Source organism: Diadema antillarum, unplaced genomic scaffold (assembly GCF_040938485.1).
Source record: "Diadema antillarum isolate AM-2024a unplaced genomic scaffold, OU_Dant_1.0 seq00001333_RagTag, whole genome shotgun sequence".
In the NCBI taxonomy this organism is placed as follows: domain Eukaryota; kingdom Metazoa; phylum Echinodermata; class Echinoidea; order Diadematoida; family Diadematidae; genus Diadema; species Diadema antillarum.
This window is the reverse complement of record NW_027272103.1, coordinates 298007-319799: the sequence shown is the minus strand read 5'-3', so window position 1 is coordinate 319799 and position 21793 is coordinate 298007. Positions and strand designations below refer to the sequence as shown.

Here is a 21793-nt window from a genome sequence, read left to right as displayed (position 1 = left end):
AATAGAGATGGCCGAGTGAATAGCCATGACAAGTTCAAATCCATCAGAAGACGGATCAAAATACATTAAAAGTGTGGCTAAACAAAACACGACTACACAAAAAATAAACAACAAGCATTTCAATCCAAACCAAACCCTTCTGAAAGTGACAATCTCACCGGTAAAAGAAACAAACAAACAAAAAGCAACCACAACAAAACCCACACCCATCCTTGCAGATGGTGACTTGTTCTGTCAAATGTTATAACCCCTTGTATGGATTATACGTGACCAAACTGGAAACGTAGTTATGGCAACTGGTATGCCTCCGCTATATCGCGTTATTCTCCCAACAGCAAGGCGCTACATAAGCTCTTGCTGGGGCAAGTGATAATCAAAGTAGGGCAAGTGTTTTGGAACAATGAGAAAAAATTCTTGCCCCAATTGGGCGAGCAAAAATCTTTGAAGCCATCTTTCTTCAACATTTCCCCCCTACAAACCAAAGAAGTCAACCATACAGAAGCACAAAGATAATGACTGTTTAGTAATGCAACACACTTTAAAGGGATGGTATAGTATTGGTGGAATGAGAACTGGGCTCTTAAATTTTTGCAAGATACATGTATCAAGAATCCACTTATGAAATAGCATAGACCATACCATTCTAAGAGGAATTCAAAGCTTATTTGAAGAAAATCTGTTCTGGAATGGCTGAGACATCCAAAAACAGAGTTAAACAAAGCAATCATAATAAACGGTGGGTCCCATCTTTTCTTACGAATGGATATCTCAGCCATTTCAAAACCAATCTTAATTAAATAAACATTGAATTCCTCTTGGAATTACATGTTTTTTCATATTTTATGAAAGGTTTCTCATTATCTCACCATAACATGTTAGAAACCTGTAGTTAGGTCTCAACCAAAACTATACAGTCCCTTTCATTTCATTTCAGCAACTTTCCAACACATATGTGAAGAAGCTTATGAAAAAAAAAAATTATGTAGCACCCTGCAATAGGTCTACAGTACATCTTGACAGAGTCACTGTGAGACAACAGTTTCACATGAAAAGAAAGAAATTAAAATGCCATGTTTGAAAGTTAAGTTTGATGGCACCCCAAAATGTGTTGAGAGGTTTATATCCTTGCACCAAGTTTCACCAAACTCACTTGGCCAGGACCTTGTACTCTTCATTCTTCTTGAACAGCGCCCCCAGCCTGGCCTCCAGCATGATGTAAACCTTCCCGTCCTTCTTGTGCTCGATCTTGACATAGTCCATGTCCGGGTTGACGCACAGCGCCAGGTTGCTGGGCAGCGTCCACGGAGTGGTCGTCCAGGCGATCATACTCACATTTGGTTCGTCATCCAGGGGGAAGTTGATGATGACTGATATGGGAAAGGAAAGAAAAAGAAGATGATGGGAATATTTTTAAGTCTTTGTAAAAACTGATTCAAATTAAATGCTTATCAATCTACTCGAGTATATCTCAGTACAAAATGTTATGAATGAAATACTTATTACTCTGTTAGGACATAACTGTAAAAGCGGATATTTTTGCCCGACTAATTTTTCGCGCTTGGCCGGGTAAGAAGGGTTTCCCATGTTTTTAATTCCGCGGTATCAAGATATCAACTACAGGAACATATGGCAAGCAAAAATATTCGCATGCTTTTATTTTAGCGCTATTTTCTAATAGCGCGAAATGTGCGAAAATGTCAACACAGCGAAAACTTCAACTTTTACAGTATCTCAGTTCACGCTTTATGAAAATGCTTATCAATCTATTGAGACATATCTCAAAATAAATCACACTGGACTGCAGTAAATTCCCTTGTCAAGTCCATCTACTTTTCGACACGACATCCTCAATATTTTGCGTTCATTTTTCATATCACTACCAATTTATGAATCAGAAATGATGACAAAGATTTAAACAAATCAATGCAGTCGCACCCCACAGCAGGAAGAGATTCACACTTAATCTTATGTAACATGACATACCTATGTCCTACAGTTATAAATCAATGTCATTATAAATCAATGTCATGTCATAAAACTACGCAGTACATGATTTATGAATGTGTGTGACAGGCAATTTATGGAAGCATGACTGGACGAAATTGTCAGTTTGTAATTTTCTGAATATCTTCTTCTTCATGACAAATTCTGTGTCCCCTATTACGCGAGTGTCCCTGGATGAGTCGGTTAAGATGCCATCCTCTGTTGCTAGGAAACGCCCTGAGATATCTTCTCCTGGTCCAACCTACCTGCAGGATCAACCACATCCTTGTAGTTCTGGCCAGACTCAAAGTTTGAGAGTGGGGTGTTGCACGCTGTGGAATAGGGCATCACCTTGTGAGGGGGGGGGGGGATTATCAAAAGTTAATGGTTATAAAAAAAATACTGCATAGATATTTTATCTCGCTGCTATTATTTTTTTCTTCTTCATTTTCATTACTTTATTTGCAAGTTGACTGGTATCAATGAAATGAACAGATTGAAAAATAAAAAAATGCCCCCTGTAACATAAATGCACAGTATACATGAACATAATGTTCTCAACAAAGATGAGAAAATCATTAACATTCTCTTAAAGAGAGCGAACGTCGATTTCTCATTGCATCACTGTGGTTCTCAATCAAGAAATCAGTAAATTGTCTTCCAAGTCCATGTTTGTGAAACATTTGGCATTTCAAGCATCAGTCCCAAACATACAGACATAAAGCCATTCTCACAATCCTTATACTCAAATATTAGGCACGGATTGGAGTGTACAAGGTACATAACAAGAGGTTGTTGGAGGTTTATCACTGTTCATATCAACATAATGTTATCCAATACTATTACAATGGAAGTGGCCATGCCAATCAATGCATTACATAAGACTGCAAAGTAAATGCATCAAATTTTCATTGACCCATCTTTTAAATTCTGTTTCAGTTTTGAGAGAAAAGGTAGCATTTCTCAACCAAAATGACCCATAAACTGGAAAATGAACAATCAGACTTCATACTGCAATTACAAAGAAGAGAATGTCTAACAATCCAATGGATCCAAAGGCAGGAAAGGTGTGTAGTGTATTACCTTGAATCCCCTGTAGACCAGCCCCTTGTCGTAGAGTTGCTTGAAAACCCACCACACGCTCTCCATGAACCATGGGTACATAGTCTTGTAGTCCTTCTTGAAATCGATCCATCGGCCCAGGCGAGTGATGATATCCTGCCGGCATCACAGACAAGAGATCATACATTTAGTGGAGTTTGGGGTTAAGGGTCATGGGTGATGTTCCACCTCACTTCGCAAGTTGATGTCACTTGTCATTCCATTTGCAATGCATATCACATTGACTGTAATTGTCAATATGTCATAAGAAGAATGTATGATGCAAACAAACTTTTTGTGGGGCTTGATAAGATGACCACATACAGAGATAGAGGGAGAAATTGTAAATGCTTTTCACTGTGTGTATGTGTGTATTCATGTTTGTGTGTGCACTGAATGTGAGAATTTGGAAAAATATATCTCCCCTCCTTTATACATAAATCATTCTGATACTGTACACGCCAAATATTTTGCAAGGTTTTTATTTTTGCAAATTTCCTGAGTCGGTGCAACTCGCCAATTCAAAAACTCACTAAAATATCAATTCTGATCCCGACATGAATGTGGCATGCATGCATCCAGTTCTCCGGTCAGTACTGTACTCCACAATTGTGTATTTAACCTCTCGCGAAATTGTTGAAATGTCCCAATTCGCGAAAAGTTAGGGTAGCTAAATATATGGCGTATACAGTAGATTTTTGTATATTATCATTTTTTGCTTTACTTTCACCTTCTCTTCTTGTAAACAGAAGCAAAATCTTTGGGTAAATCAAACCTCCTGTACACATCATTACCACAACACCATATAGCTGCGGAAGCTAAACTTAGTGTTTGGAATTGATTTGCACTTTATCTTGCCCTCTTATCAGAAATGACAATTTTTTAATTTTATTTATTTATTTATTTATTTTTTTTTATTTATTTATTTATTTATTTATTTATTTATTTATTTATTTATTTTTTTGGGGGGGGGGGCAACACAGTCTTTGTTCTAAAAGCTGTGAAGCACTACAACAGTTCTGCGTTTGCCGGTGTGTGAGGTGGATCTTGTGGTTTGTCAAAATTCTCTCTTGCATAATGAATAAATATCAACTGCTATATTGCACGTAAATCATAATCAATGCCGGATGCTGCTCATTCGACAAAATCAACTCATGAAGATTCCAATGTGATATGGACAGCACAGCGTCGAACAAGAGCTCACCTCCCATTCGCCAGCGTATCTGGAGATGATCTTGCGGCACTCGTTGTTGTACGCCTCGATGCCCATCTTCTGGACATCCTCTGGGCCAGTGATGCCCAGCTTCTTGTCAATCTCATACTCCTGATATTGTGAGAGAAGCAGACAGGAGAATGAGTGCATGGGACTACTGGAATGGCTTATATCCTATTGATGCATTGGGCTTTTCATTTCAATACACATGGGACTGTCTGCTTGAATGGCCTTAGAGTTAAGTACACACACCTATTTGAATGGACCTCCTGCAGCGTATCAGACTGAAAAGAATACACAATCCTTTGGAGCATGCAGCTAAAAAAAGTCAAGCATCCTTGCACATTACTAGACATAGGCATACGAGACTGGAATTGTATTGAATTGCCGTGTTTGCATGAATTCTGTCTGCCAGCACAGCTGGGGGGATTGCTTATCCCATCAATCTACAACAGACGCTTATGTGTGTGAGTCACTCGTACCAACCTATTCACACCCATAACACAACCCAGTAGTTCTTGATTCCCTGTTGAAACCCAGTTAGCCCCCAATTACTGTAGACTCAAACTATACATGTACTTCAGTGCGTGTTTGATAACTTCTGCCTTCAAAATGTGTCCTTTAATCATCCAAAATTTATAGGAGAGAAATGGAATGCTTGTGGATGTGACTATTTCTCCGATGCAGCTACACAGAAAACTACAGCTCACACACATACAAAAAACCTACTTACACACACAAACACACACACACATGCACATATACACAAATAGAGGAAGAAACATCTGTACTCATTTCGAATGTTTGAATGTCAGAGGCCAACCAGTGGTTGGCCTCTACCTGGCTTCTGCTTTGGATTTTCCAAAGATGACCCAGGGGACTGATTATGGCAATCAAAATGAAGACAGCAACAAAAATAACTGGGCTTTTTGACTTCAACCACATAAAGAGAAAAAAATCAATCAATCGATCAATCAATCAATCGATCGATCGATCGATCGATCGATCGATCGATCAATCAATCAATCAATCAATCAATCAATCAATCAATCAATCAATCAATCAATCAATCAATCAATCAATCAATCAATCAATCAATCAATCAATCAATCAATCAATCAATCAATCAATCAATCAATCAATCAAACCAACAAAAGAGCAGAAAAACTTGCCACTGGCAGGCCGTGTGTGTCCCAGCCGAACCGCCTCTCGACATGGAAGCCGCTCTGGTGGGCATACCGTGTCACGATGTCCTTGATGGTGCCAGCCAAGATGTGGCCATAGTGAGGAAGACCCGTAGCAAACGGTGGGCCGTCGTAGAAGGCATACCTGGGAGGTTGGGAATACGATATGACAATGGCTTGTTGTGCTATGGGAGTGTGAGGTATCAGGAGGAATGCAAACTGCACTGCCTTGAACTCATTGAGTCCTGTGTGACTGTGTTGGGGAAATTATCATCCTGCCCTGATGGTTTAATTGTAACACAGAGTTTATAATCTTACTGCCTATAGAAAGTGAAAAATAATGTAGGTCCCCCCAAAAAAATTACGACGGGAAACTCCGCAACAATAACTTAAACTAGATATATCGCTACGGCTACTGATATGCCTCCGCCATAATGCATGGTTCTCCTAATAGGTCTATAGTACAATGTCTTGACAATGTGTGATGACAGTTTCACACAATTGGCAAAATATTAAAATGACAGGTTTGACACAAATGTGCTGAATGTTCACTTTCCTAGAACTAGGTTCAATTGGATGAATGATTGAAATGTCAGAGTGCAGGTATTTGGGGAACTGATGATTTTTACTTGACTTTTGACCCTTTTATAAGTTTATGCATTGAGTAATTTTCAAGGTATTGAGAAAAAGTATAATTTCAGTATCAAATGGGAAAATAGCATTATCTAAACCTGGCCTTTGACCTTTGACCTCACAGTTCCAAAGAGAATCACTGTTAGGTTGAACATGCATAAATATGTAAGTTTCATGATGATACCTTGAGTTACTTTCGAGATATGGAGGAAAAAGTGCAATTTAGCACTTTCACTTGACCTTTTACCTTTTGACCTTTGACCTTTTGGCAAGAAACTTCCCCAAAAATATATATTGGGTAATACATGCCATACATCAAGTTTAAAAAAAAAAAACCTTCAGCCTATTGCATTTTAAGGAAAGTAGTGATATTTTGAGGAGTTGACCTTGACCTTTGACCCCCTGACCTTTGACCCATGACCCCAACTTCCCTAGATAATCACTGCCCATCGGTACAAGCATATATACTAAGTTCCATGAAGATACCTTGAACCATTTGCGAGATATGGAGAAAAACATGAAATTTCAATTTTTTTTTCCACAAAACAAACCTGTGACCTTTGACCTTTGACCCTGTGACCCTAAAATCCACACAAAGTATTATCCCCCAAGGATATACCCTCATACCAAGTTTGATGTAAAACCACCACACGGTTCTTGAGATATCGACAAAAACAAAACGGGACGGACGGACGTACGGACGGACGTACAGACGTACGGACGGACGGACGGACGGACGGACGACCCGAAAACATAATGCCTCCGGCCACTTCGTTGCGGAGGCATAAAAATGGTGAATCAATCCAAATAAAATTTCAAGGTATGAAACTATAACCAATTACCCAAATCTTACAGAAAAACCCATCTGATTTGCTTCAGTGGTCAAAGAGAAATGAGAATCTTTGTAGAGCATGTCAGGAATCCCTTCCCTCCAAGCTCTGTCCATTGTGTTCGCAAATTAATATGCAATTCCAAGAGCATCCAAGTGCTAAACTTGGAAGAAACATACCCATAATATGCTTTAGAACAATCCACATTTCTCTGTGACCACTTTACAACACCAAATTGAATGGGGTTTTCTGCAAAATATAGGTAAGATGTTATATTTTTAGACCCTGAAATTGCATACAGACAGTTTAAACACATCAAAAGTTATCAATGCAGAAATCCGATAGTAATTTGTGACACACTGTATAAAATGTCTGTGATCACAAGAGGGGTTGGAATGCCCTACTTAGTGATGGTAGACCTTGCTCTACACACATGCTCTGCGTGCTCACGGTACACGGTATACATGAACTTTTGAACTTTTATGCGAGTCTGCACATCCTCATCTGGGTGCTCCTTGGCTGCTCGTATGCTAGTAAGGAGCACTTTCTACTATGAGGGGTATACGAAGCCTAGTGTCTTGCGAATGAGTAGTATGTATACATAGCTCACCTAGGTTTGCCCTTGGATTGTCTGAGGCAAGACTGGAAGGCATCCAGCTCCTTCCATAGTTGGATAATCTTTTCCTCCTCAGCAGGGAAGTTCATGTGATCAGGCACCGGCTGAACCATGGTGCCAGTTAGGGTTTGTCTGGCAAGGAGAAGAATACACACAATCAATTATTTTGTATAACATAATTAGAAATGATTTATGTTTGTATGCCAATAGTTGAAATCAATAATAAATATAGATAGATTAAAAAAAAAAACAAATTGCCATGCCAACATTACGACATAAAAAGATAAAATAAAGGGGGGGGGGGGGGTTTCCAAAGAGCAAAGATGAATCTGCAGAAATACTTGCATGTTACATGTACATACCTGCATGTTAATGGGCAAAATGCTTCCCAAAGCAGAAAGGCTTTTATATTCTGTCGTTATTTAAGACAAAGAATATCATTTTATTATGATGATTATTATCATTATTTCTTTTTAGTCTCCTGCAGTAGAAAGACTTAAATATATTCTGTTAAGACAAAGAATATCATTTTATTATGATGATTATTATCATTATTTATTTTTAGTCTCCTGCAGAATCAGGGGGACTTGGAAGCTTTAAACAAGCACATCTCTGAGGCTATTTTAAAGGGGAAGGCTAGTAACTGATCAGTGGGAATCAGTGGAAATGCTGGGAGATGATTGTTCCAATCCTTATGGGATTCATTCAAGAGTTCATTGTATATCTATTGTTCTGTGAAAATGATTTGCTTCAGAATGGTCTCATATTCAAGTAATGTGCAGTTTAATGCTTCCAGGTTAGCGTCCCTGGTCAGTGACGGAGCATTAATCTGCACATTACTTGAATATGAGACCGTTCTGAAGCAAATCATTTTCACACAACAATAGATATACAATGAACTCTTGCATGAATCCCATAAGGATTGGAACAATCATCTCCCAGCATTTCCACTGATTCCCACTGATCAGTTACTAGCCTTCCCCTTTAAATACAGGGAGCCTAGTTCAAACACCTCATTCAGTGTGCTGCATGCTGCATGTGTCACTACAATATTTTATGTGCCATTGTGAGTCAAATGGATTATTTAGATACAGACATATATCTGTATTTGATTGCTGTTATCTAATTAGTATTCAATCATTTTGAGCATACAGAGCTTATCCTCTTATTTTTTTATATTTTGCTCTTCCTTGTACACGATGTCGTAAATAAAGCTTAGTTGCATTGATGTTTATATACAATCTTAACCAACCTTTCTTCAGACATGATCACCTAAAAAGCTACTGTCATAACTGATACAAATATGGTAGACTGGCCTAGTCAAGAATAGATACAATTGTTATTCTGTAAATCTGCTAACTATACACAGCCCAGTCACTTTTTTACAGCGACTGGGCTGTGTACAGTTATACATTTGCATATATATATGTTTATTTGCTTATTAATATGTGTTTAGAGCTGACCATCATTACCACTCATATAGTAACTACACTTTAGGAGTAATCTTTAACACAACAATCACTTAATTTTTTGCATATACTACATGCTCCTGCATACATTTCTCCCACATGCAACTACTCAACAGGAATTTGACAAGAGAATAATTTTCCTAAAAAGGCTTTGATATGGACAATGCACAGTACATTAAAACATCACTGCAATATCTACTTTGTTCCCTGCAGGACAATTTTTATTACAAATACAACCAAAATGCAGCATCAATACCATGATGTGGTATTTTGACACCTCATTGTCCACATGAAGCAAACAGAAATTCTCATTCTAACACAGGGATTCTAAATTGTAAATTCAACCATACGGTACACAAGCTTGTTGTACACATAGTCAATAGTACTAGAAAATGTCTATGAGCAGACTCATAAAATGCTCACAAAATATACACTAAACAGCTTGAAGCACAGGATCTGTCAGTCTACAAAAGAAAACATCAAAAATAGATATACCATGTATCAACAATTTCAATAAGTTATATCCACAGTTGCAGTTACAGCTTTAAATTTACCTTCACAGAACAGTCACATGCAACAGCACTGCATCAACAGCCAGCAAACCAAGTTGGCTCTTTCTGAAAAACTCAGATCACACCTTAGACAGTTCAGAGTTAAATTCCCAACACTGCAGTGGGATTGCAGATGTCATGTAGCACCAGCAGTCTGTCTACTCACTGGCACTGCTATTTCTGCTTTTATCGTGTTTATACCATCACATTCATACAGAGCTAGCTTTTTTAAATTGGATTCCAGGTAAAATACATTAAGCCTTCATTGCATCATCCCTTTTTGACATGTGTTTTATGGCCTGGGCTGATCATGATGCTATGTCTCCGAGTTATTGGGCAATCACGCACTTTAGCTTAGTTAGGGCCCCATAAGCAGTGATAAGCCTTGGCTATTATTATTGTAAACCTATGGCTCGTAATAAAAGAGAAAACCATAATATTAATAATGCGTTCACAGCGAGCAGTTTACATGCAAGCCAGGGGGTACGGCCGGATGGATAGCCTACGGGCACGTCAAGGATCAATGCACTGCACCGGTAAAATAAGCAGTAACGTTAGACATATCCAATGCAATCGTGCAATTGCACGTAGTCCAATACGTCCTTATTCATGTTGTAACAGAAGTGTCAGAACAGCAGCTTGGGCGGAGTCGCACATCGACGTTTTAATATGCTCTAAAACTATGTCTAAATAATACCTTATATTATAATTAGTTAATCTATTGCATAAGCAAACAAATTACTTAGTCTACAAGGTCTAGATACTTATCACTACACTGGGGAAACGGTTTACATGCGCCGAAATTACTTACCGGTGTTCCAAATCTCTGATCACTCGCACACTACACACGTGTGAAGTGATTATAAACTGAAGTTAGAGATAGATTTAAATGAATTATTATGTTTATAAAATTATCCTGTTTTGAAATCTATGAAACTAGATTTTATTTCTTGATCAATACAAATCTGCAAACAAAAATGACAATTTAGATCTGAAAGTATGTAAAATAGAACAAATAATTATAAATGCAGTTCCAGTATAATCAAAGATGAATAATATGGTTGCTTATTTTAGGTATGGTATCTGTAAAGCTGCGCTTCAAGCGTTTTTTTTTTGTTTTTTTTTTTTTTTAAATACATGTACTAGTACATCTGCACTTTATATACATGATAGGGCTCAAATGAAATATTTCCCCATAGAGACGTGTGTTAAAATTAAAAGTTTAAAAAATTCTGTAAAATAGCTGGGAGAAATGAGGTGTTTCATCTTCACTAGCCTGAAAAAGTGAGACATATCTTCTCATCCATCAAATTTCCAAGGCTCAAATTCTGTCCAAGGGTTCACAAAGCCAGACTACAAGTTCATTTTACTAAAATATAAATTTAAAAAAAAAACTTATTTTTTTTTGCATGTACCCAATCAAATATTATAGTCCCTTCACATTCCATGAGAAGAGCTTTCATCTTCCAACCAAAATGCAGTTTGTAGAGAAATTCATACTCAATACATGTATCTGCAGCTATTCAGTTTTTTTTTGCCAAACTGCATTTCTGATTTCTTAATTATTTTTTCTTCATTTGTTGATGTGGTCAGGGACATTCCATTATATTTACAGGTGTGAGCCCTATAGCGCTCTGTAGGCATGCTCTTATCTCGTTTATTCATTCCCTTTCCCAAGTTATTTGGGACAACTACTCATAAGACCAAACAGCGCAATTTTCACACCATGTTCATGTTGTTTCAATACATTTACGCCAAGAAATGAATGAATGTATGCTTGTATGGATCTAGATAGATATATATAGATAGACAGACAGATAGATAGATAGATAGATAGATAGATAGGTAGATAGATAGGTAGGTAGGTATATAGATATAAAGATAGATAGATGGATAGATAGATAGATAGATAGATAGATAGACAGATAGATAGGTAGGAAGGCAGGTAGGTAAATAGATAGATAAATAGATAGATAGATGGATATACATAGATAGGTAGATAGATAGAGATAGATAGATAGATAGATAGATAGATAGATAGATAGATAGATATACACCGTATATGTATATATTTGATGATATATATATCATCAAATTCATCAATGGATATAAGAGAATTGTGAGATGTTAGGGTTCTAAATGTTCTATATATGAGTTTACAATGTGTTTTAAGTCTCCACTCACCTGCACACAAATTCACGTAATTTCCTTCATTGAAATAATAATATCTTTTTTTCATTGGTGTAATAAACCACCAGCAATTTGATTTTAAGGGAGAAAGAGTGTACTTGCAGTTGAATGTATACACACAGGATTGAAAGCATGATTTCATATAACATCGTTGTATACTGGTAATGACGTGATGACATTATCACCTATATCTTATTGGAGTCCTGTAGGCCTATACTTGAGTGAGCGGTGATGGGACCATAACATAAAATAATAAATTATTTTAAAGCCACTATACCCTCTACGAAGCAAGACGTTTACTCACGGTAGATAATATAAAGTAACTATAAATGCGCTGATAAGTGATACATGATTTTTAAAAAAAAAGTCTGACGGGATAAACTGCTCATTACACTGATAGGAAGTTATCGAAGATCAAGTGCTTTTCTTATGCAATCAGTAACTGTTGTCCATGTTTTGCGGTGAGCATAGAATATTATGTGTGTAAAGAACACCATCGTATTTCTCGTGAAAAATGTTTTATTTATCTATTCCAAATTGCAACTTGTATAATAAAACTTGTATTTACATTCGAGTGTCGGGCTGATGTTAATTTTCTTTGAATATAATAGGTGAAGGAGAGTAAACCAATGCTGCCAGCTAATAACGTTTATGAGTAATTATGTTTACAATGCAGCTGAGTCAATCAACCAGACGACATCAAGCACGCAGTGCAATTATTCTACATAAAGTGGTATACCACAAAGAGTTTATACAAGTCCCAGTGCTATGAGTACACTGGGGATATAATCACTGCGTGGCCTAACAAAAATAAAGAAAGTCCAAGTAATTACGATTTTAAAAAATGTTGTTTATATTCTTTATTACTTGTTGTTGGGTTTTTTTTTTCCATTATTGTTTGTCTTTCATGCGGAAGCATCAAGATCTTTCTTTTTTGTCCAATCCAGAACAACACCTACTATAGCATCGTTTAATGCTAGATTATCTGAAGTTGAATAAGGAACTCTGGTGTAGGCCTATTGATTTTTTGTTCGTGATGCTGTTTAATCATATTTTCCTTCTGTTGTTTGCATACAAATCATGTTTTATCTGTTTATCTATAGCTTTCTCTTCTTTCTATCCTACATTTCCATGAATTCTTTCGTTCTTTCTTTTCCCTTTTTACTTTATTTGCTTTTGCATTCCTTCTCCTGAAAACAATATTTCTCCTTTGGTAGCAAAACTTAAATGAATTGTCATTGACGCTGTGCATTATTTATTTTCCCTACATTTGCCATATCCTTGTAATCCAAGGAATGTCTGTAGATATATCAGGTATAAAGAGCTGAAAGTGATAAAAACGTCTTGTGTCAGTAAAAACATGTGATGTAACATTTGCTGTTGGTCTGTTGCTGTCAAATCTCCCTGCAGGTTTAAACACATAACACCACATCCTTGCAGTCTTGCTCGAATCCATATATTAATCCCCCAATCTTTTTTTTTTTATTTCACAAACTTCGACTTTTTTGTGTGATTGGTTTGGATATGTTTATACCAAGTCAATATATAAAAAACAAACACAGTCTGGTTCACTTTTAGTTCATAAATTTACCGTTGCCGATTGATATCTCGGCAATTGATAAAGATGAAATATAAATATTGGCGAACATGAACGTGTGCCGGAAGTCTGATGATCTAGCTCGCGTCACCGTTCCCGAGGGCCAGCTGTTTTGGATCCATGAGTCAGAGTGAAGGTTGAGGCACTCAGCAAACGTCCAGGAAGCGACAAAATTATGAGGTGCACTGTTGGCGCCAATTTTCTGTCACATTTCAAGGTGTAATTCCACTCCATGTTTGCAGACATAGAATGGAATCAGACAAAAGTTGTGGTTTAATATTTCATTTAATTGAAATAATTATGATTAAGCACATCATGGACTCTTGTAAAATGTTATATTATATGATATTAACGTTTAATACACAATGCCATAATAATATTTGCTAGATTGTGGCATAAGTCGCAGCTACATAGATTGCAAGTTGCCTCAGTTGATGATATCATCAACTGTCTCATAAGCTTGTGCACAAAAAAAAAAATGTATGTCTTTAGTCAATGATTTAAAAATTAAAAACAATTTTCCCTGTCAGGCCATCATTGCAACTTATGGCAACATAAAACAAACTAATTCGAGTTGCACCCGCGTCCAGCGGTTTTTCATCGTGCCAAAAATAGGAAATTTAGTTTAAATTCATAAAATTCTTCCGACGAGATGTTTTCATTGCAACTGATTGACAAATTGCCCTACATCGACGTAAATAAGCACTGAATTGATCAGTGCTTTAGTAGTAGCCATGATAAAAAATCATGGGCGTACATACTCGAGCAGGATTCGAACCTACGACCTCCTGATCACCGGACAGGCGTCATCTCCACTAGACCACCGAGCTTTCGCCCGACAGCAAGTGTTGGTTCTAATCCTTATAGCATGCAGCGGGTACTGCTTTGTTATTTAAATTCATAAAATATCTTCCGTCGAGATGTTTTCATTGCAACTGATTGGCAATTTGTCAATCAGTTGCAATGAAAACATCTCGACGGAAGAATTTTATGAATTTAAATAACAAAGCAGTACCCGCTGCATGCTATAAGGATTAGAACCAACACTTGCTGTCGGGCGAAAGCTCGGTGGTCTAGTGGAGATGACGCCTGTCCGGTGATCAGGAGGTCGTAGGTTCGAATCCTGCTCGAGTATGTACGCCCATGATTTTTTTATCATGGCTACTACTAAAGCACTGATCAATTCAGTGCTTATTTACGTCGATGTAGGGCAATTTGTCAATCAGTTGCGAGGAAATTTAGTGCTCTCTAACATAGGGGGCGCTAATCCACGAGTTTCGCCAGTGCCATCTGTTTTTGTTTGATTGCGCTGCATGTCAATACATGGCTCTATGTCGCGGCAGTTTGAGCTTCGCTGAATGAGAGAAGGAGAGAGAGAGTTCGTTCATGTGTTTCATTTATTAGGGGTTCTTTTATAGAGTTTGCTGTTCAAATATAATAAATTCTCTAGAGTTATGGATTTGGCCAGTGAAGCTACATTAATCAATCATCCATGCAAATAAACATCATAAGCATGTGAAACATTCTCTATTAATGATAAATAAAGGACCAAATTTCACCTTTATCCCAGGTGACTGCAATTTACAACATTACATTTTTCATTTTATTTTCCTTTTTTTTCTTTGTTTCTAATGGGTCATATCATTTCTGTTGCCTTCACTAGAATTCATCAGTGCACATTAGATGTCCCTAAATCAGGCGAGACACAAGCGAGTGGAGGTCATTGCCAAGGATGTATTTAGAAAATACGAAACAAACAAACAAACAAACAAATAACCAACCGACCTGTCCAACCAACCAACCGAAAAACATGCAAACACACACACACACACACACACACACACACACACACACACACACACACACACACACACACACACACACACACACACACACACACTTCATTTTTATGTTTGTATTGATGACATCCTCCTAGCATGACATACCATAATATGCAATTATGTTGTGTGTGTGTGTTTGTCAGTTGAGATTAGGAATACATTGTACCGGTATATTGTGTAAGTGCCCTCTTCGGCAATGCCAGTCTGCACATCACATTTAGTATTTTCTACCTGCCGAATTACTCAGAACACCATAATTCCAGAAAGGTTTTAAGTCAGTTAAAATGTCGGGGGAGGGGGGTTCAAGTTCAAGTTCAAGTTCTTTATTCGTTTTTCCACAATAAAGAATATAAACATAAATCTCACTTTCTTGAGTGACAGAAACAATGCATGTAAATTTGTACAAAGAAAACAATAATGGGAAAAACTAACAGTATCAATACATTGCAATTGTCAATATGCACTGTGTGAAAAAACGGAGGGACCCACTAAAAAGACAATGCTTGTAGAGTGTAGGCCCCTCTTGTATTAAAAGCTCGATGCAAAATTTGACTGAATATAGCAACAAAGCAACATGGTGAGTTTGGCATTAAAAGTTTAGCAGCCCACTAAGAGACAGACGGACAAACAGTTACACACAAAACAATAAAAAAAACAAAATAATGAGCATGAGACAAGACTAGGACAGCAGCAAGACTACTTATAGGCAATTGAAAGTTTGAAAGTTTGAAAGTTTGAAAGTTTATTTACTCACAACCCAAACTCTGGGTATCGGAGTCCAATGAAAAACATATAGCACATTATAATATCAATAAATAATAATTGCAAATAACTCTGAAAAGTGTACAAAACAACTATAACAAACAAAATAAGAATGAAATGCGATTGATGAAAAGAAAAAAATGTACAGAAATACACAATATATACACGATATATAGTGAAAAAAAAACAAAGAAAGGGAAATATGACGAGAGAGAGAGAGAGAGGAGAGAGAAAGAAGGGATATATGGAGGTGAAGAGGGAGAGTGAGAAGGACACAAGACTGGTGAATTAACAAAGGATATACGAGTGACTTTTGGTTCAGGAAAAAAAGAAAAAAGAAACAGAAAAAAAAAAGAAAACACACGAAGACATATGGAAATGAATTCATACGCTAAGTGAACAAGAAGGAAGGAAATATGGACGAGAAGAAGAAGAATTAGAGAGGGGAAGAAAAAAGGAGGAGAGAATGAAAAGACAAATAAGTTACAAATCAATTGTAAAGAAGGCACAGCCTGTAAAAAAGGCATGTAGTATTTGCAAAAAGGATAAAAAATACTAATAATCTAAACATGTGTCATTACATAATTACAAAACTTGGATAAATTGGAAAGGACTGTTTTCTTTTGACAATTAAATAATTGATCCATCTTCATAGTGTTGGGGTATTTCCAGTAATAAAATGAAAACTGACTTGACGACAAGACAGGAAACAAGACTATAGCGCGACGAAGAGGTAAAAAATAGACAGGAATATGCAACAGAGACAACGATCCTCGAAGGTTTGAGGAAGAGAGAGAGAAGAAGAAGAAAAGAAGAATATACAACAAACCCTTCAACTGCGAGGTATAAGTTAAAGAAGATCTTATCATAATCAAAGCTTTTATAGGCAAAAGTAACAATAATGAAAAGAACGGCAGTAAAGATTTTGCGGACGGGTAACAAAATAAGCTTATGAACTAATCTGATTCTGGGGGTCGTCCTCATATTGGATTGCAAAAGAAAAAACTTCAATCTCCTTTTAAAGGGTGGGTGTTAGACTTTATTAAAATCTTCAATAATTCGCTATGATTAGCTATTTGCCTCGTGTGAGAATATATCATCTGTCGGAGCTATACAGTAACAGTTGCCCTTTCTGTTTATGAACAAATTCGAGAGTGTAGGCCGATATGCCATTTTTCGATTGGTTCGGTTTGGTTTGGTTTAGTTCAGTTTGGTTTGGTTTGTTTTTATTTCTGCATTGTCTTTCTCCATGTACATTGACAAATTGATATACAAGTTGCACAGAGTATATGGAAAAACGTAAAACATACAAATCAATACAGAAATTATCAATTCCATAACAACATTGTCCCTATACATATAAATTTAAAGCAACCTTACATAATAATGCATACTGTCGTCGTATGTGTGAAAAAGAGAAAAAATACAAAATAACTGGACATTATATTCACATATGATTATGGAAATGAAGTATACGACAAAATGGTATGTAATGATTGGTGGTTAAAAAAGACGCACACTTTGCATAAAGGATGTGAAATTCAGGAAAATAGTGACATAGGGTGGCAACAACTAAGAACAATAATAATTATGATAACAAAATCATCAACTACTATACAATTAATCATGAAAAAAAAATGAATCTTAGCGGTCTGAGCGGAACCAAAACAATTCTTTGAAAAAAAAAGCACCCAACATGATTAGGCTATATCTTATTTCTTTGACATCGTTTCACTTCATCAAGATGATTGTCTGAGTCACGTGATTTCACAAAGCTATACAACTAAGAGAAGAACTTATTCCTATTTGATAATTTGATTTGATGAAATTCTCTTACTTAATCTTTTTTAGAATGTTTCTCTTAATGACTGTAGTATGCAGTGTTTCTGTTCATTCATCATGCGAAACAATATTCAGTGTATTTTATTGTTTGTTTGTTTCTTGTGGATTTATAGAGATTTTTGTCTTGATGACGTTTTAACTGAGAGTATATGCGGCTTTTAGAGATACAAACTATGCTATATAGGGAGAGTGAGAATGTGAAAAAATCTATCATCCTTTGTTTGTTTGTTTGTGTGTTTTCTTTAAGCGGAAGCTGCTTGGTAACGTGTTGTTGTTGGTTTTGGACTTCGATGCAGTTGAGTATCAACTGAACTTTGTAACAACCGGTAAAGAGTCTTATAAACATCGTTTATATAATCTTCTCAGATGAACATTTTGTAAGCCCTATAGACGTTTTTTTCTCGGAAAGAGAATCCCACACACACGTGTAAATCCATACATTTTGAATTCACTCCTTACAGTATATAACAATGAATAATAGTATACAGCCAGATATGTCATATAGGCCTATTAATTAACAAAGTTATTCACTTGCAAATTTCCCTCGAAAGATGAAATTCAACTAATGGAGGGAAAAAAGAAGAGAGAGAGAGAGAGAGAGAGAGAGAGGGGGGGGGGCGAGAAGGAGAGAGAGGGAGAGCTATATTATTTTGATTGATCGAAAATTTTGGAATGCGACAGAAGTTGTTCATCCAACTTGATCATTGCAGTCCAGAGTGCTATCGCTTGTTAAAAAAAAAGAGTGTGAGTGAATTATTGATGAAGACCGCCGATGATCTATTTTGACAAGAACTCTGTTCCGCTGTAATGATCTTGGATGGGTGAACAATAACTATATATAAAGAACGGAGGCCTCAGTATGGGGCACTTAATAATAAGCAAGTGGAGATTCTTTTCTATATATATGCATGAATAAATTCTTGAACAAGGATGATTATATCAAGCATTTCCATCTCGGTTACAGTTGGTTAGTTCGCGCCCTCTGTTCATTTTCGGACTAACGAACCTTCGGAATAACGGACCTTATTTCATTTTCGGAATGACTAGAACCTTCGGAAAAATGCCACAAAATATTCGAATAGACGAACCCCTTTTCATCTTCGGATTAACGAACATCGCATAGGTACATAGTCAATATAGGGAATTTGTGTGTTTCGGAATAACGAATCTTCGGAATAACGAACCTTATCTAATTTTCGAGTTAACGAACCTTCGGAAAAACGGACTTTTAAATAACGAACATCATCTGCAGTTTTTAGGCCCTTGCGTTGTTACTCATTAGCTCAAGTTCACCTTGAATTGCCAATTTACTACTGGTCTCCTAGGGCAGAAATTAATGTCAATAACTGCTATAGAGTAAGTTGCTGGTATACAGTGGTTTTCAGTAGATTGGAAGGCAATTACAGTTTAAAGCGATAAATTGTATCAATATATGGCGTATGATACTTAATCCTGGATCTGATGGATGATGTACCCTGAAAAAACTCTCGATAGAGTATATAACACTCAGCATGGTGATGTGCATGTCTTGTGCAACTAATCACAGCGCAGTTGGTACTGGAGCGCATCCTTGAATGTATCGGAATTATAAATCTGTGCCTCTCGGTGCTTGAGTTCGTTGGGCCGATATAATCCATTATGGTCCTCCAACTTTAGAATAATGTTATACCGTGCTCAATCTTATGATTTATGCATTTTTGCATTTTTGATGGGGACCATACATCAGGAACCGCTTGGCATCGGGTGGCTGTAACGCGAAGCGCTTGTCGTGACACACTGTGTATATTCATATCGAAAATCAGTTTTGGCGGAAGTGCAGAGGCTGGTTATTTCACAGTAAGAATACCAGCAAGTAACTGTGTCCCAGTATAGTGACCCCAAAACTCGAGTCAAGAGAGATCATTGAGGCCATATCCAGGGTACTTGGGTCGAGAAATTCAGTAAGGCGTTCCCACTCTTTCTCGAGGAAGTATAAATCAAGAGCACAGTAGAGAAGTTTCTTGTGTCGCTTTTCAAGCATATTTCCCCATAATACTCTAGCTTATACTCGACCCAAAATAGAATCATCAGAGAGTCGCGCAGGTATATGGGTATAGGATCATTGTCAAAGCCGCAAAATGATCCCCACGTTGAGCTCATTAAAGAGAAAGGATGAACTCGAAGCGATGGTGTAAAACTAGCTGCGCAGGCTTACTACAACAATATAGCACGTCCACGTTACCATGGTTACCAAGGTATACGGTCACATTGTAAGACAAGAGACGGCTAGAGCCTGAACCAGACCGTACGGGAATCTTCCCAATTTTGATGCATAAATGTTGGCAGTCTTGTAAACCACCCCTCCACACGTTACCAAGGAGGTATCCAATGAACCTTTATATGAAGATGAAGCTCCTCCACCTGCATGTATTTTAAAAGACTCATCGTAACGTGATCGTGAACACCCAATAGAAGACCCATGTCATGATGACGCAAGATGAAAGATCTGTTTAAGTCTTACTATCTAATCAGACTAAAGATAAAAAGAAAGTAAAGTACCCCAAAACACATTAAATCCGAGGGGGTTTAAATATGATCGCGACTGATCTTTTTTTTTTTTAATGAAGAGATAGGTTATGTGGCATGTCGTTCACTATTATTATTTGAAGAGTTTAATTGCAAAACAGATTAAAGCCATTTCGCCACATTTTGAAGAAAATCTATCGTCAGATAGAGCAAGATAAAACCTTATTGCATAGCAATGAATATTATGGGAGCTAAATTAAAGATTTCCCATGCATTTTCTTTGCAGCTTCTCTGTTTGTTTCTCAAGTTTAATCGCAAATATATCTCAAATGGAGAATGGGGTTAGCTCAAACTCTTCACTTAGTTTCACTCTTTTGCCCTCATAATAATGTTCAAAAGGACTTTATGTTTACACATTTACAATTGATAAAACAAAATTAATAAGAACGGGCATAATAGACGATATAAGACTCCGATATTTACAAGACTAAAAGAAAAATCACTAATTTTTTGTTTTTATTTAATTTTGTATTTGTTTGTGTGTGTGTGTGTGTTTTTCAATGGTAAGAATTGGTGAACCGTTCTTCAGGACTCAAGTTAGCATGAAATGTAATGATATGAGTTTCTTGGAGGGAAACTTTGCTTGCATGGTTTTCCAACGCGATTGTGTATAATTTTTTGTGACAGTTAACTTGAAATGTAACATTATAAACATCGTGCCTATCAGGGCCCCGTCTTATAAAGACTTCAAATCAATCACAAGTCCCCAAATCAATCGCAACTTGCATTGCAGCTCACAAGAAACTTGTGATTGATTTCTATCACAAGTCTTTATAAGACAGGCCCCAGAACTTCTCGACTTCTTGAAACGCGCAAGAGCGAACATTGTTGAAGAGCCCCTGTTGTGTGTGTGAGCAACCGAGATGCAGTATGCACCTGCACCGCACGCAAACTGATGCGTACTCATAGTACTCCCTCTCCCGTTGGCTAGCTGGCTTCACACGATACCACACGCATGATATGCTACAAACAAACACACAACACAACCACAGCGCAGCCGAGACGAGGTAAGCCAAGAAACCATGCATTAGCAAGGTTCGTAAAGCTCACACAGTGCACCACCCGATACGTAGTATGTAAAGCCAAAAACTGAGCGAAATGCAGTGCTAGTTGCTCGTCAGCCTGGACCTATAATACAAAAGAGTGGACCGAGTAAGGTGCATCTCGTAGTATACAAACTCTTCTTCCACGGAAATACTGTCTTACTGAGAAGGTGAGTAGATCAGAGTGCTTGTGATATTCACTTTGAGGGATATGTACTAGTATGTCTTTCTTCAGTAGAAGGCAAGGTCACGAGCTCGAGGTGGTACAGCAGAGGGGAGATGCTGCCGCTGTGAAACCCACGGCCAAGGCTAAGGATGGCTTATGGCTGCTGCTGCAGTGCTGGTTGACCGGGCAATAGCGAGCGAGTGAATT

General features: G+C 37.3%; 2 protein-coding genes across 3 annotated transcripts in view; one reads left to right on the top strand and one right to left on the bottom strand.

Annotated features, from left to right (window-relative positions):
* LOC139708403 (isoleucine--tRNA ligase, cytoplasmic-like) overlaps nt 1-10419 on the bottom strand; it is a 31465-nt gene extending 21046 nt beyond the window's left edge. Inside the window, exons 1-7 of the mRNA XM_071620356.1 lie at nt 10392-10419; nt 7555-7692; nt 5470-5626; nt 4289-4408; nt 3067-3201; nt 2250-2334; nt 1151-1367 (exon numbers count right to left, since the gene is read on the bottom strand). Coding sequence (XP_071476457.1) covers nt 1151-1367; nt 2250-2334; nt 3067-3201; nt 4289-4408; nt 5470-5626; nt 7555-7673 — 833 coding nt within the window. The 5' untranslated portion in view covers nt 7674-7692; nt 10392-10419. The remainder of the gene's footprint in view (nt 1-1150; nt 1368-2249; nt 2335-3066; nt 3202-4288; nt 4409-5469; nt 5627-7554; nt 7693-10391) is intronic.
* A 10965-nt stretch (nt 10420-21384) lies between these two features.
* The window catches only part of LOC139708401 (uncharacterized), an 86692-nt gene continuing 86283 nt past the window's right edge, over nt 21385-21793 (top strand). For both annotated transcript variants that reach the window (XR_011709351.1, XM_071620354.1), the window contains exon 1: nt 21385-21590. The gene's annotated coding sequence lies outside the window, so the exon portion shown is untranslated. The remainder of the gene's footprint in view (nt 21591-21793) is intronic.